The 15,633-nt window shown below is 37.0% G+C and overlaps 1 protein-coding gene, 1 long non-coding RNA gene and 1 other non-coding gene across 3 annotated transcripts in view; 2 read left to right on the forward strand and 1 right to left on the reverse strand.

Moving 5' to 3' along the window:
* The first annotated feature begins 4,410 nt into the window (after positions 1-4,410).
* On the forward strand, positions 4,411-7,203 carry LOC122734740. Its single transcript, XR_006354074.1, has 4 exons — positions 4,411-4,654; positions 5,404-5,501; positions 5,983-6,058; positions 6,612-7,203. It is a non-coding gene; the product is annotated as an uncharacterized LOC122734740 (long non-coding RNA).
* LOC122737781 lies at positions 5,748-5,884 on the forward strand. Its single transcript, XR_006354557.1, has one exon. It is a non-coding gene; the product is annotated as a small nucleolar RNA SNORA13 (small nucleolar RNA).
* A 354-nt stretch (positions 7,204-7,557) lies between the features above and the next one.
* Positions 7,558-15,633, reverse strand: part of EPB41L4A (erythrocyte membrane protein band 4.1 like 4A) — a 195,580-nt gene continuing 187,504 nt past the window's right edge. The window contains 3 exon segments of the mRNA XM_043975760.1: positions 7,558-7,747; positions 11,978-12,059; positions 13,849-13,959. Of these exon segments, the coding sequence (XP_043831695.1) occupies positions 7,619-7,747; positions 11,978-12,059; positions 13,849-13,959 (322 nt within the window). The 3' untranslated portion in view covers positions 7,558-7,618.

Genomic DNA, 15,633 nt, shown 5'->3' on the forward strand with positions numbered 1-15,633 from the left:
AAAAAATCTAAGGAGAGGTAAGAGAAATTGAAAGTAAGAAAACCACTGACCTGATAAATAAAACTAGAAGCTGATTTTATTGGGGGGGGGCAATAAAATAGATAAACAAAATAATTAATTTGATTTTAAAAAGGAAAGAAGAAAACCAAATTCCTAATATAAAAAATGAAAGAAGTGAATTCACCACCAATAAAGAAGAAATTAAAACAATTATTAGGAGCTATTTTGACCAATTATATGACAATAAATCTGACAATCTAAATGAAATAGATAAATATTTATAAAAATATAAATTGCTCATATTAACAGAAGAGGACATAGAGTCTTAGAAAATCTTAACAATCTTAGAAAATTGAATTTGAAGAAGCCATCAATGAACTCACCAAGAAAAAAAAATTCCAGGGCCAGATATATTCACAAGATAATTCTACCAAACATTTAAAGAACAATTAATCTCAATATGAAATAAACTATTTTAAAAAATAGGCAAAGGGGTCGGCTAGATAGTGCAGTGGATAAAGCACTGGCCCTGGATTCAGGAGTACCTGAGTTCAAATCTGGCCTCAGACACTTAACACTTACTAGCTGTGTGACCCTGGGCAAGTCACTTAACCACAATTGCCTCACCAAAAAAAATACACACACACACACACACACACACACACACACACATAGGCAAAGGAGTCCTACTAAATTCCTTTTATAGCACAAATGTGATGCTGATGGCTAAACCAGGAAAAATGAAAACAGAAAAAGAAAATTATAGACCAATTTCCTTAATTAATATATATTTTGTAAACAGTATTTTATTTTTCCCAATTACATGTAAAAAGTTTTCAACATTCATTTTTTATAAGATTTTGAGTTCCGAATTTTTCTCCCTCCCACCTGCCTCCCCAAGACAGCAATCTGATTGTGCAATTATATTAAACATATTTCCATATTACTGATGCAAAAATTTCAAATGAAATACAAGCAAGGAAATGATAAGATCATATACTAGGACCAGGTAGGATTTATAAAAGGGCTGGTTCAATATTAGGAAAACTATCCACATAACTGACCATTTCAATAACAAAGCCAACATAAATCAAATGATTATCTCAACAGATTCGGAAAAAGCCTTTGACAAACTACCAGTAGCAGATAGCAAACTGTATTATAAAGCAGTAATTACCAAAACGAGCTGGTACTGGCTAACAAATAGTGGTGGATCAGTGAAATAGATTAGGTACACAATACACTTTTGTAAATGACCATACTAATCTAGTGTTTGATAAGCCCAGAGATCCAAACTTTTGGGACAAAAACTCATTATTTGACAAAAACAGCTGGGAAAACTGGAAAAGAGTATGGCAGAAATTAGGCATAGACCTACATTTTACACTGCATACCAAGATAGGGTCAAAATGGGTACATGATTTACACCTAAAGGGTGATACCATAAACAAATTAGGAGAGCTCTGTGGAGAAGTGAAGAATTTATTACTAAACAAATGATAAGACAGCATTAAAAAATGTAAAAATGGAATCTTTTGATTATATAAAATTAAAAAGTTTTTACGCAAACAAAACTAATGCAAACATAATTAGAAGGAAAGCAGAAAACTAAGAAAAAAATTTACAGCAAGTATCTCTGATAAAGGCCTCATTTCTCAAATATATAGAGAACTGAGTCAAATAAGAATACAAGTCATTCCCCCACTGATAAATGGTCAAAGGAAATGAACTGGATGATTTCAAACAGAAATCAAAGCTATATACAGTCATATTAAAAAATTATTTATATCCCTATTGTGAGAAAATAATTATTAATAATGTATTTCTTGAGGGGACTCAGAGATCAATTTCTCAGTGCTTTCTCTGCCCCACCCCCACACACCCAACCCAAAAAGTCCAGTTCTTGAGAAACTTCAGCAAATCTCCTTTGGGACAAACCCAAGAGAACAAAAGATATGGACCAGCTAGCCTCTTTTGTCTAGCTCAGTGAAGGACAGATGGGATCAAACCACACCTAGGTAATGGACTTTGCCTTAAACAACTTGAGCAGTGTCTTTTATATACTTCTCCCTGATGTCATCTGTAGAGTTCATTTTGATGTGGACCACCTTCAAATCAAATCAACCAAAGGAACTGAAAGATGCTAGCTTTGATCAAGGTATAATGACCCACCCTCTATCAACAGAGGATAATAAACCTTCTGGCGATGCCATTAGAGCCCTTTTGGGGGTTGAGGGACTCTCTTGGCTCTCTGGTTTTCTGGGATTTTGAGTGCTTTTCTCCTGCTCCCAATAACTGCCATGCTGAAGCTCTCTCCCTGCTTTCTCTACCACTTGGCCTGAGATCATGAGAAGTTAGGGATACTCATGGTCAATCCTTTACTGGTATATAATATTAATAAACTGAAATATACTTACCCCAAACTGGTCTCTATAGCAATAGTAATTATTTTTAAAACTATTGAATAGAAAAATGCAAATTAAAACAACTCTTAAATATCACCTTACACTTATCAGATTAGCTAATATGACACAAAAGTAAAAGAATAAAGATTGGAGGGGGATGTGGGAAAACTGGGACACTAATGATCTATCGGTGGAATTGTGAACTGATCCAACAATTCTAGAAAGCAGTTTAAAACTATGCCCAAAGGGATATCAAACGGCATACCCTTTGATCCAGCACTACCACAGCTAGGTCTGTATTCCATAGTGATCAAAGAAAGGAGGAAAGGACCTATTTGTACAGAAATATTTATAGCAGTTCTTTTTGTGAATTAGGACATCCAACAATTAAGGAATGGCTGAACAAATTATGGTATATGATTGTAATGAAATATTATTGTGCTATAAGAAATGAAGTAGGCTGATTTCAGAAAAACCTACAGGGGGAAGGTGGGGGCAGCTAGGTGGCACAGTGGCCCAGAAGTCAGGAGGACCTGAGTTAAAATCCAGCCTCAGATACTTGGCATTTACTAGCTGTGTGACCTTGGGCAAGTCACTTAACTCTCATTGCCCAACCAAAAAAATTTTTAAACAAAAGAGAAAAAACCTACAAAGACATATGTGAACTCATGCAAAGTGAAGTGAGCAGAAACAGAACACTCTACAAAGCTCTGAACCATTGTATGATCAACTAAACATGATTTAGTTCTTAGCAATACAAAGATCCAAGACAATTCCAAAGGACTCAGATGAAAAATGCTATTAGACTCCAGAGAAAGAACCGATGTTATCTGAAGCCTCTCTGTCTCTGCCCTTCCCCCTCGATCCCCACCCCTTTCTCTCTCCCTGTCTTCTTGCACAAAATGACCAATATGGAAATGTATAACATATCAGATTGCACAACATTTCAGGGAGGGGGAAGAAGGACGGAGAGATGGAATTCGGAACTCAATACTTTTTTTTAATACTAAAATTTGTTCTTACATGTAATTGGGGGGAGGGAGAATAACTATATAACTGCTGGGTATATATAATTGCTCTCCTCCCAAACCCTCCCTCCTTTTAAATATTCAATGTAGACAAATCTTTGCAACTTATGTGAGAAAGGGAAACTTGTTTTGTGTGTGTGTGTGGGGGGGGGGGTATTGTGGTTCTTTTGCTTGGTGCCTATTCACAGGTGATACCTTTGACTCTCAAATCTCATTCAGCTGGATCTTATGGAGCAGCTGGATCTCTAGAAGCCTTTTCATTTCAAGGGATGTGATGAGACATCTTTAGGAGGAATCATAGGAATACGTTATAGGATTTAGAGCTAAAAGGAACCTGAGAAGTGAAAAACTGAGAAGCCTGGGCTGACAGCTTGGTGCCCTGAAACCCTAGTTTTCTGTTGCGGACAGTATTTCCCTCCCTAACTTCAAAAAGAAAATACTGGCACTAAACCACTTTCCTTGATAAAATATAGTCAATTCCCAAAATTTTATTTTTATTTTTTTTTTTAGTGAGGCAATTGGGGTTAAGTGACTTGCCCAGGGTCACACAGCTAGTAAGTGTTAAGTGTCTGAGGCCGGATTTGAACTCAGGTACTCCTAACTCCTGGGCCGGTGCTCTATCCACTGTGCCACCTAGCTGCCCCAATTCCCAAAATTATTTAAAGGAATTGTTTTCATATTCTTCTTCAGTGTGCACAATTAGTCACTCACAAATCAAACTGGGGATTAAAGTTAATTCCTTCAAATTGTTTGTAGGGAGAAAGAGTTTATACTCACATACGAATTATTAACATCCTCTCATTTTGCTACTCCAGCCCCGGCTCAACAGGAAACAACCCAAACTAGCCAAGGCCATCGGCTTCAATGAATTTGCCGGCTGGGCTGGGCAATGCAAATTTATTCTCAAGTCTCCTCCTCCTTTTCCCAACAGCACTTCTCCCTCCGGCCAGATGGGGGCTGTAGAGAGTACTAAGAAAGTGGTACAATCCATGTTGTACGCCCCCGTCTTCCTCGACGTAATGGGTCCTTCCAGTGTAGTAGAAAAGCCTTGCGGGAAAGGAAGAGCGTTCTTTTCCTGCTCCCACCGAGACGAGACTAGCTTAGTCATTCTTAGCTGTTGCAAGCCTCTGGACCCCATCATGGCGTGGTACCCTGGGGACGCCGGGAGGACGTTCTTCCGTGGATGGGCTTCTTCGGGGTCATGCCCGCGCCCACCCTGAGGTAGGTAATCTGGCGAGGCCGGCCGGGCGGTGCTTGGTGTTAGGGCGGACTGAAGGTGGCGGGCCTGGCGGGGCAGTGGTGGGGGAAATCCCTGCGTCCTCGTGCCCCTTCCGTCTTTGCGCGTGCGCTGATTTCTTCGCGGTTACGCGTGGATACGAAGCCGGGGACTAGGGCCGGAGGCCAGGTGTAGTCTTTCTCGGCTCTCCGGCGTCCGCCAGGTGGACCCGATGCAGCTTGTTTAGTGAGGACGCGGCTACCACGTGGTTTGAATAAAAGGAAGCGGGAGGCATTTACCTTGGTCCTTACTCCACAAACATTTAATTTATTAAAGCTCTTTTAACGTGCCACATTCCCGAGCTCCGGGGATACAGAGAAAAATAGCCCGGGCCCGAAAGTGGGGGAGACTGTGGGAAGTACTAGTGAATGTTTAACTGCCGAATCCCGGGGGTGGGGGGATTGGAGCAGGAAACATTTAAGTTTAGTCTGCATTATTATTTTTTCTATTACTTAAGGCTAGACAGTCAACAAAATAAATCAAGCCTTGTGACGTTTACCGATTTCGGAAGTGTAAATTTCACCTAGGAAGTTTAATTATGAAAACAGGTTAGAAACAAGTTCCAGCAAACCCCTGAGACAAGATGTAAATAATTAAAACTCTTGACCCTTAGTGAATGGGTGGTAGAGAGGGAAAGGCACAGTTACAAGTATTTTCACATTACATGAGTTGACTTTTTAATGTCCTTTTTTAGGCCTGAAATTGAGAAAAATCTGAATCTAGTTCATTCCATGCCTCCTTGGAAACCGGAATTGTGGAAATCCTTTCAATCCATGAGTAAGCTGTAACATTGTAAGTTCTTGTCTCTAACTAAAAACAAATTTAATTAAAACTACTTAAGCCCTCGAATATTTAGATTATTGGAGTTTTTCTGGGTATTTTATCATTATCATTGCAAGAGTTTTGCTTCGGGAAGAAAAAAAATGTTCTAAGTCAATTCCATTTCTTCTGTAGGACGTTAGTTGTCCAGTGTTTCTTGATGTAGGTCTGTGCCCTTTGATGCCTAACAAGTGTTTGGGAGAGAGAATGTCGACTATTTGCCTTTTGTGTTGCCCATTCACTTTGGTCGCTAGTGGATGTGGTGTCAAAAAAGGCAGAAATAAAACACTTTGCAGCCTTTTCACTTGCCTTGGGATTTCTCTTTCCTTGATAAGTGTGCTGTATAAGTAACAAGTTCTACTTCAGAGTATGGAGACTTAAGCAATATACAGAAGAGACTTCCACTCAAAGCCACAAGGTTTAAAAAGCCCTTTGTTTCACTGCTTCTGTTTAGATGAAATAGAAAAGGACACAAAAACCAGAATCGGCAGTTATTGTCTGCAGTTTTGTGGATTCCTAAGGTGACTAAGGTATGGTCTTTTGGTGAAGTTGTTTCATCGAGTTTTTGTCAACTCTTTGATCCCTTTCTATAGCTTTCTACCATTGGTTGCTTCTCTACCAACATATATTAAGTCCTTGAAATGCCATTTCATCAATGCCTTTGAAAGCATATTCTAGATTTCTTTTCATGTACTCCCATGCTTTTTACTCCCTTAAATTTTAACAGAAGCCTGTCTATTCCATTCCTATTTGTATCTTATTGGTCACTAGTGTCTCGCCATAAATGCTTTTCTATTCCTACTGCTACATTCAGCCTCTCTCTCCATTTGTTTTTTTTATTCAATGCCGGTTCTTACTTCTCTTTCCCCAGCCTTATTTCAATGCCTCATATATGGTTTAAGTCAAATGGGACTAGTGGCTATGTTTTGATTGACTTCTTTTAGATAGCATGGGATTTTGTGGCCAGACCTCACATCATTTTGCATCAAAGTTATTTAGGGGTTGAATGCCACCATGTAGAACAGGCTTTTCCAGGAAACCAGGGTTCAGTATATTAAAATCATTTTTTTTTCTTCCTCTTAGGGCAGTAATACTATATTGGGCCTCAAGAATTTGCTTAATCTCAGGTTCCTGTTGAATTTCCCAAGAGATCCAAGGTCTTCATGGAAGAAAAGTTTTGGACCTGGGTGATAAATGGTGGTTTGGGATTCTATTGAGCTTTCCACAAGGGTTAGCATATGTGATTTCATCCCTTGTCTGATATGGATTGTATATAATAAATATGTAAAATAAAGCTTGACTTTTCCTTTTCAAAAGGTTGTTATTGTCTTGATATTAAAAGGTACTTTCCTGAGAAATAACTTTTTTATGATATGAATAGTGCCTCCCTTTCTCCCAAAGTTAAAGTGATTCACCTTCTAGGTATTATACAAGCTAGAATCCTAGGTATCAGAATACCTGAAATTCCTGACAGTTTTCTGGTCCCTGCACTTATTGCTTTTGTGGTGTTACTGAGACACTTAAGAAGGCTATTAACTGAAGAGGGAACTCTCCTTATAATGAACATGTTTGAATATGGCCAATTTTTCTTTTGGGAGGGGGTTAGTGACTTGCCCAGGGTCACACAACTAGTGCCAAGTGTCTGAGGTTGGATTTGAACTCAGGTCCTGAATCCAGGGCCCATATTCTATCCACTGTGCCACCTAGCTGCCTTCACCAATATGATTTCTTAATTGATATCAAATGGGCACAAGCTAACATTTTGGATAGTTTAAATGATTTGTAAATATGTGTTGAAATTTAACATTTAAGACAGTATCTGATTTTGAGAACTCATTCCTATGTGTCTTTAAGTTCTGGGAATGTAAACTGCTCAAGGAGACTGCCCTGAAGTCCAGAAGGTACTAAGGGTGCAGCAGAGGGGGCCATTTCTGAAGCATCTGGCCTTGGTCATTGATAGAAATAGACAGTGGAACAGATATCAGTATAATTTACAAATGTCTTTCAGACCTTTAAACAAAGTACTGGATTAAGGTAATGGCATGATTTACAGATTCAAAGGAAGAATACTGGTACTCCTCTGTCACAGATCAAGTGTCTATTTTGAAGTGGGATGTTTGTATGGTCTTTATTATCTTTGTGCTGTGTTTTCCATCCAAGTTGCTTGTAGATAGCTGAGGTTTTTCTTGTATCAGGCTATCTTTAGACCCAATTCTAATCTGAAAAAAAGTTTAAAATAATGCTGAAATGAGATGTACAAAATGTTTTTCTTAATGTATCAAGCATAATGAAAGCAATTTATAAAGAAATTACAGGAAAAATTTTCAATATTAGCCCTTTTAAAGTTTGGAATGAGATGATCTGACTCCTAAGCTTCAATACATGAAAATGTGATTTACCAATTGGTTATAAATGGAAAGCAATTATTGCAAGTCAGGTATCAAAGGTTGAGGTATGCATATAGTTTGACACCTGTAAATTTTATACAATCAAAGCAAAATGTCAGGTGAAGATAGTATAAACAAAGTGAGGATGGCTAGTGAGAATAGTTTACTTTGATTCACAGGAAGCAAGCACCTACTATGTCCAAAAGATTGAAAGTTTCCATGTTGGAGGTATCTTCTGACAGGTTATTGAGGTACTCATTTGGGGACTTCATCTTGTAGATGGCACCCAATAACAGCCTTGAAGTTTTCTGAGATGTGATGATGAAATATTTCCATGTATGGGGGATGATGGCTTGTGTAATACACAGAGATAGGGTATGTATGGAATGTTGCATTAGTAGAGCAGCTAGTAGTCAAAGTTTTGGGGCAAGGCAGGGGAGGTGGTCTTGTTTTTAGAGTGATTTCCAGAAATATTTTCTCTCTCCACTTCGGGAGAAAAAGATACTGTACTTAGATCATATGATCATAGAGGTAGAGCTAGAAGGGAGTGCAGAGAATATCTAATTCAACTCTTCATTTTACAATTGAGAAAACTTGAACCCAGGGGCATTAAGTGAATTGTCCAGTAAACGACCACCACCCCCCCACCCAACCTGGCCAAAAAAAAAGCCACTTGCACAATATCTCCTAATATAGTAACTTCATCTGAAAACAATATGCAACATTTTGCTGTAACAGTCACTGCAGAAAGTTGAGGGGGAGGTTTCATTATTTGTTCTGCACCACCCTTGATTCATTTCAGTTTAATTTTCATTTCATCAGTGAACTTTTCATTTTCATTATTATTGTGCATATTGTACTTTTTGGTTTGGTTCTGCTTATTTCACCAAATCATTTCATACAAATCTTTCTTTACATCTCTGAATTCCTAATTCTTACTGCATAATTGTTCAGTCATTGCAGTCATTTCCGATTCTTCTTGATCCCATTTGGGGTTTTCATGGCAAAGCTACTGGAGTAGTTTTCCATTTTCCTTCTTCAGCTCATTTTGCATGTTTTAAGTGACTTGCCCAGGGTCACATAGTGAGGCCAGATTTGATCTCAGGAACATGAGTCTTTCTGATTCCAGGCCTGGCACTCTACTGTGCCACCTAGCTGCCCTCAAATATTCCAATACATTAATAAAATCATCCTCACAAGTGTATTCAGCTATTTTCCAATCAATAAGAATCTACCTTCATTAACATTTTGCTACTACAAAAACTGCTATGAAAATTTTGGTAAATTCAAACATTGATAATGTATTGGAATTATTGATTCTTTGAGTATTTGATAGAATTCACTTAGAAATCCATCTTGTCCTGGAGTTTTTTCCTTTGGGAGTTCATAAATGGCTTTTTCAATTTTGTTTCTGAAATTGGGTTAGTTAAGTAATTTCTTTTTTATGTTGATCTGGATATTTGATATATTTGTAAATATTCATTTCCCCTAGTTTTTGAGTTTTATTAGTATGTAATTAGGTAAAATAATTTCTGATATGATTTCCTCTTCAGTTGTGAATTCTTTTTAATTTTTTAGAAAATGGTTTTTCTCTCAGCTTTTTAATCATAGCAGCCAACTTTATTGCTTTAAAAAAAAGTTTTATTTGCCAGTTTCATGTAAAGGCCTTCCCCCCATCCCCAATTTGATTAGTTGCTTCTTAATTTTTTTTCAGGGCAATGGTGGTTAAGTGACTTGCCAAGGGACACACAGCTAGTAAGTGTCAAGTGTCTGAGGCTAGATTCGAACTCAGGTCCTCCTGAATCCAGGGCCAGTGCTTTATCCACTTCTTAAATTTTTAAAATGTTTTTCTTTGCTGCTTAGGGGGCTTTGACTTGTTAATTACATTTTTAAAAATTGCATGTCATTTCACTTATTTGTTCTTTCTAAACGTTTGTTGATGATATTTAGAGATATAAATTTTACTCTTAGGACTGCTTTAGATGCATCCCATAAGTTTTCTCATAACTAATTTTCTTTGGTGAAATTTTCATTTGCTTCAATAATTTGTCCTTTGGACCACCAGTTCTTTAGGATGATGTGATTCAGTCTCCATACTTTTAAATTTTCTTCAAGGCCTTTTATTGAACATGATTTTTATTGCCTTATGATCAGTCAGTGATGTGTTTAGTAAGCTTTTCTACATTTTTTTCATGAGGTCAGTTTTTGCAAAGGGGCTATAAACTTGAAAAGTACATAAGTTCCTTTCTAGTCTCATTCAGTAATTACCTAAGATGAATTCAGGTCCTTAACTTCTTTCTTAATTATCTATTGATTAGATTTATGCAGGACTCCATTTTGTCATGGATAAATTAAGATACAACCCTATTACAGTTTTGCTATCTATTTCTTCTAGTTTAACCTTTGCTTTAAGTAAACATTGTGCTTTTTATTGGATATGTATTAAATGTTGGTATTAATTCATTATCTATGGTGCCCTTAAGTATATGGTGGTTTCTCCACTTTTTATCATGTCTTTACTGTAGGGATAGCTAGGATCCATAACAATGGATAGAGTACTGGGCTTGGAGTTAGGAAGGCCTGAGTTCAAATATGACCCCAGACACTTACTGTGTGACCCTGGGCAAGTGACTTTATCTGCTTGCCTCAGTTTCCTCATCTGTAAAATTAGGTTGAGAAGAAAATGGTAAACTGCTCCAGGACCTTTGCAAAGAACCCCCAAATTCCCCCCAAAAAGGGGTCAAGAAGAGTTGGATACAACTGAAAAACAGCTCAATAAGAAGATTTTGCTCAATTTTGAGTGCATAAAATTAGAGGTTTTTAACACAAACCCAATGAAGATAAAATTACAAGGGAAACTATTATAAGGGCGAGGAGGGGGAATCTTCAAAGCAGCTTTCTCTAACAACAGTCTCATATCTAAGATTATAAGAAACTAAGTCAAATACATTAGAATAAGAACCATTCCTTAACAGATAAACAAGGGATATGAACAGGCAGTTATCAAAGGAAGAAATTCAACTTATCAACAATCATATGAAAAATTGTTGCAAATCACCAATAATTAGAGAAATGCAAATTAAATTGATTCTGATACTTATTATAGAGGCAAAGATGTCAAGAAAGAAAATGACAATAGTTGGAAGAGCTCTGAAAAAAACAACATAGTATTGAACTCTTGGTGGTGGTTCTAGCTTTTCTGGAAGGTAATTTGGGAACAATGCCTCAAAGTCGCTAAACTACATACCCTTTGACCAATCAAAAAATGTTTATAGCAACATTTTGTTACAAGCTGTGGACAGGAAATAAAGTGGATGTCCATCAAATGACTGGATACATGATATATGAATGTAATGGAATATTGTTTAATGCTGAGAAACTATAAGCTGATGAGGAGCAAAGTAGGCAGAACTAGGTAAAAACGTATACAATAACAACGACATTGTAAAGAAGAGCAGCTTTGAAAAAATTAAAAACTGTTGGATCCAATGACCAACCACAATTCCATGCTACCTACCTCTCAATAGGTTATAGACTCAAGGTGTAGAATGAATTTTTGGACATGGCTAGTGTGGAAATTTGTTTTGATTGAACTAGCTGGGAGGGGAAAAAAACCCGAAAAAGACAAAAAGTAAAGGTGGTCATTGAAGCTTACTTTATAATACACGGAAGAGAAAAGAAAGGCTAGAAGTAAACATAGAGAAGCTGGATAGTTTTTAAAGTTCTGTGTTGAACTTTATTATAAACTTAAAAGGAAAGGCAAACCGTATATGAACATTTGTAATTTAATCAATTGTTCTTGTTTTCAGGTTTACTTTGTAAATGGAAGTGCTCATTTTACTTGGTGTCCTTTAGGATTAAAAAAAAAACTTTTTTTTTTTTTAAGTGAGACAATTGGGGTTAAGTGATTTGTCCAGGGTCACACCGCTAGTAAGTGTCAAGTGTCTGAGGCTGGATTTGAACTCAGGTACTACTGACTCCAGGGCCAGTGCTCTATCCACTGCGCCACCTAGCTGCCCCAACAACTTTTTTTTTTAAAAGAGAAAAAAAACCATTACTAACCTGATAGGAAGTAGAACCAGTAAAACATTGTGAATCTGAAGATCGAGTCACAGGAAGTGGTGGCACAAGATCATTCTTTGTACTGCAGAAAGAAAATTAGGTTTAAAATTAACGACTGGAAGCTAGAATCATAGAATATTAAAGCTGGATGGGACCCTAGAGTCCCATCTGGTCCAGTGTTTCTTAAACTATGCTGCAAGGAACCTTGAAACATTACAAGTGTTTTTGTTTTGTTTTTTAAATGAGCCTTATGATGTTTGCTAATAAGCATTTAAAAGTAATTTTAAATGATTCTACTACAAGGGTTCTGTCAGAGTTTGATTTAAATTGAAGGGTTCTTTGCCCTTTTCCCACCCTCAGAAAAGTTTGAGGATAACTGATCTAGAATAATCTTTAATTTTACAGAAAAGGAAACTGATTAGCAGACAAGTTTAATGGTTAAAGTCAGGTCTAGAACCTATATCCCATCCTAGTCCAGTGCTTTTCTCATCTCACTTTGCCCAAATTTCTTTTCCATAATTTAGTCTGTTGACAAAACAAAAACTTGGCCACTTATCCTTACTTTGGATTTATGGTTTTAGAAAAATTTTAAACAAATGATCCAAAAGTGCACACAGTCCATTAGTGGCAGAGCTGACAATAGAGTCCAAGTCTTCCCCTTACAGTCTAGAGTTCTTTGACATGAAAATTCCAAGTCAATGGATAGCAAAACCACACTGGCACTCCAAGCATTTTCAATTTATTGGAGAGTCCTGGGGTCCCTAGTTAATTGGCTCCAGTATCTTCCTCATGATCAGGAACCCTCTCCTTTTGGTGCTAGCTACTTTTATACATTTGGGACAGCACTAAAAAGAGAATGAGGTAGTACAATTCCATGACTGGTTAACAACAGAATTGGGGAAAACTGATTAGTTGAAGAGCAAGAATTAAATGCACTGTGAGGCAGAGTAACTTAGTAGAAAGAACTGTAATGATAATTTTGATACTCCCTACTCAAATGATCAGTGATTATATAAGTGAATTAAGCAGAATAGAATCAAGTTAAAGTTAATTATGTTCATTAACCACTTTGTCAGCAGGCTTTTGTGTAATTAACTATGTTTTTCCACCTGCCACCTTAGTAAAGGTTCTCATAGGAAATCAATCAGTGTTTTGGTCAGCAGCATACTAGGAAATAAGTAAGTGGTAGGTGAAAGGAAAGGTCACAATGGAGCAGTGACTGTGATTTATAGGGGTGAGAGGTGTTGATGCTGCTATGACAAGTTTCAGGGACAAATGTGCTATTCTATAACAGACGGTGATATAATATCAATATCACCAATAAATTAGAGATTATTTAGTCCTACGATAACTCTTATCCTAACAGCATTAACATTTATAACTTTTAATTCTATTCTGCTTAATTCACTATCACTGATACCCATCAAATCACTATAAACTGAGCAAATGTTGATTCATTTGAGTAGGGATCATCAAAATTATTGTTATAGCTCTTTCTACTAAGCTTCTCTGTCTCACAGTGTATTTAATTCTCATCAAAATCTTTAGGCCCACTTCAGAGTTTGTTTGCTTATTAGTTTTTCTATTCACTCAGAGATAGAAATGGATGTCTTTAAGGTTTGAAATAACTTCTTATCTAAGCCACTTCTCTCAGATTGGTTAAGGCATTTATTACTGAACAGTATAGGCTTATAGCTTGCTCCTCCCCTTCAGAAGTCTCTCTGACACAGGGCCTGCTTCCATAATCATCTAAAGGCATTGTAGAGTAATAGACTATTAATGAATCCCTTGTCTAAAATCTACCCCACATCCGAGCTGACTTCGTGGCTCATGAAAGCATGACGTGAAAATGATCAGACCAGCACACTTACTTCACTTCAGACAGAACAGATCTCTCTCCATCTGAACACTGGGATCTGCGGTACTGGCGGTAACTTCGAGGGGAGTGAGAATGCCTAATGCGAACTGGGTCACCTTGAGTCCTGAAAATGCAATACAAATCCATGAAAATGAACAAATAGATCAGATGCCAGAAAGAATTTTCATCCTACGGAATACTGTGACTTGTAGAATTTTAAAGCACTAATCCTTTCTGTCTTTTAAAAGGTAATTTAGGTTTCAAAAATTAGTTATAAAGAAAAGCATTCTTATAGACACAGATGTAGATGAAACATTGGAAAGTAGGTGCCTATTGATTTGGGAATGGCCAAATGGTATACATAAATATGTAGAATTTAGCGCATCATAAGAAATGAGGAATATAAAGTATTCAAAGAAACATAGGAATATTTATATAAACTGATGCAGAGTGAAGTAAACAGAACTAGAAAAACAATGACAACAATGTAAATGGAAAGAAGAAACTGAAACTGAAAGCCATTGTAATTATAGTGATTGAGTTTGGCCCAAAGAAGAATTGAGAAAATGCAATTTCTCTGCATTGTAGTTGGGGACTATAGGTGTGGAATGTTGAACATACTATCATAATCTATGTGTTACTTGACTTTGCTAAGCTTTTTTTCTTGTAAAATCGTAGTTACAGGGGAAGACTTTTTGAATGGAAGAAAGGGTTATGTTTGGAATTCAATGTAACATTAAAAAAAGGGTATTAATTAAAAATAAAATTTCACTACATAGACCAAGATGGCATTCACATCAGAAGCAACAGGCTTACCTGCTAGCTGACCAGATTAAAGAAAAGAGATCCAGGCTTTAGCAAAAAGTTATCAGCAATAGGGGCAGCTAGGTGGCGCAGTAGATAGAACAGTGGCCCTGGAGTCAGGAGGACTTGAGTTCAAATCCGGCCTCAGACACTTAACACTTACTAGCTGTGTGACCCTGGGCAAGTCACTTAACCTCAATTTCCCCACCAAAAAAAAAAAAAGAAGAAGTTATCAGCAAAGGCCTTGCCAATTTTCATTGCTTGGTAGGACAAAGGTTTGCTTCTAATGACCAAAACAAAGAGTTTCATGAAGGAAATAATAATAAAAGAGTAAATATATTTTGCTGGGAGGTGAGGGAAAAGTTGGTGCTCAGAAGTGCAAATGGAAAAGGCAGAATTTGAACCTTGATTATATAGTATCAATACTTCAGATAACATTGGAAATTTGGGGGGGAGAAACAAAATATTGGAGAGGATGTGCTAAATGAAGTATGCTAAGTGGGTACATAGGTAGCAATAACTTTTCAATTTTATACTCTTTAAGCACATATTTTGACTATACACTTAGAAAGTGTATTTGAAAATTTACCAGGGAGGTAAGGAATCACTGAAAAAGTGTGGCATATAGTAATTAGGTAGTGCAGTTGATAGAGCCCTGGACCTGTAGTCAGGAAGACCTGAATTCAAATATGGCCTCAATCAATAAGATAGTAAATCAGTCAACCAGTAAATATCATTAAGCACCTACTATGTGCTAGGCATAGTGCTAAGAGTTGGGTATACAAAGAGGCAAAAAACAGTCTATGTCCTCAAGGAGTTTACAATTTAATGGGGGAGACAACATGCAAACATATATACAAAGCAAGCTATATGCAGGATAAATAGAAAATAATTAACAGAAGGAAGACCCTGGAATTGAAGGGGGAGACTTCTATAAAAGATAGGATTTTAGTTGGAATTTAAGAGAAGCCAAAGAGGTCAGTTGTCAGAGCAA

The sequence above is a fragment of the Dromiciops gliroides genome, chromosome 1, assembly GCF_019393635.1.
Source record: "Dromiciops gliroides isolate mDroGli1 chromosome 1, mDroGli1.pri, whole genome shotgun sequence".
Lineage (NCBI taxonomy): Eukaryota > Metazoa > Chordata > Mammalia > Microbiotheria > Microbiotheriidae > Dromiciops > Dromiciops gliroides.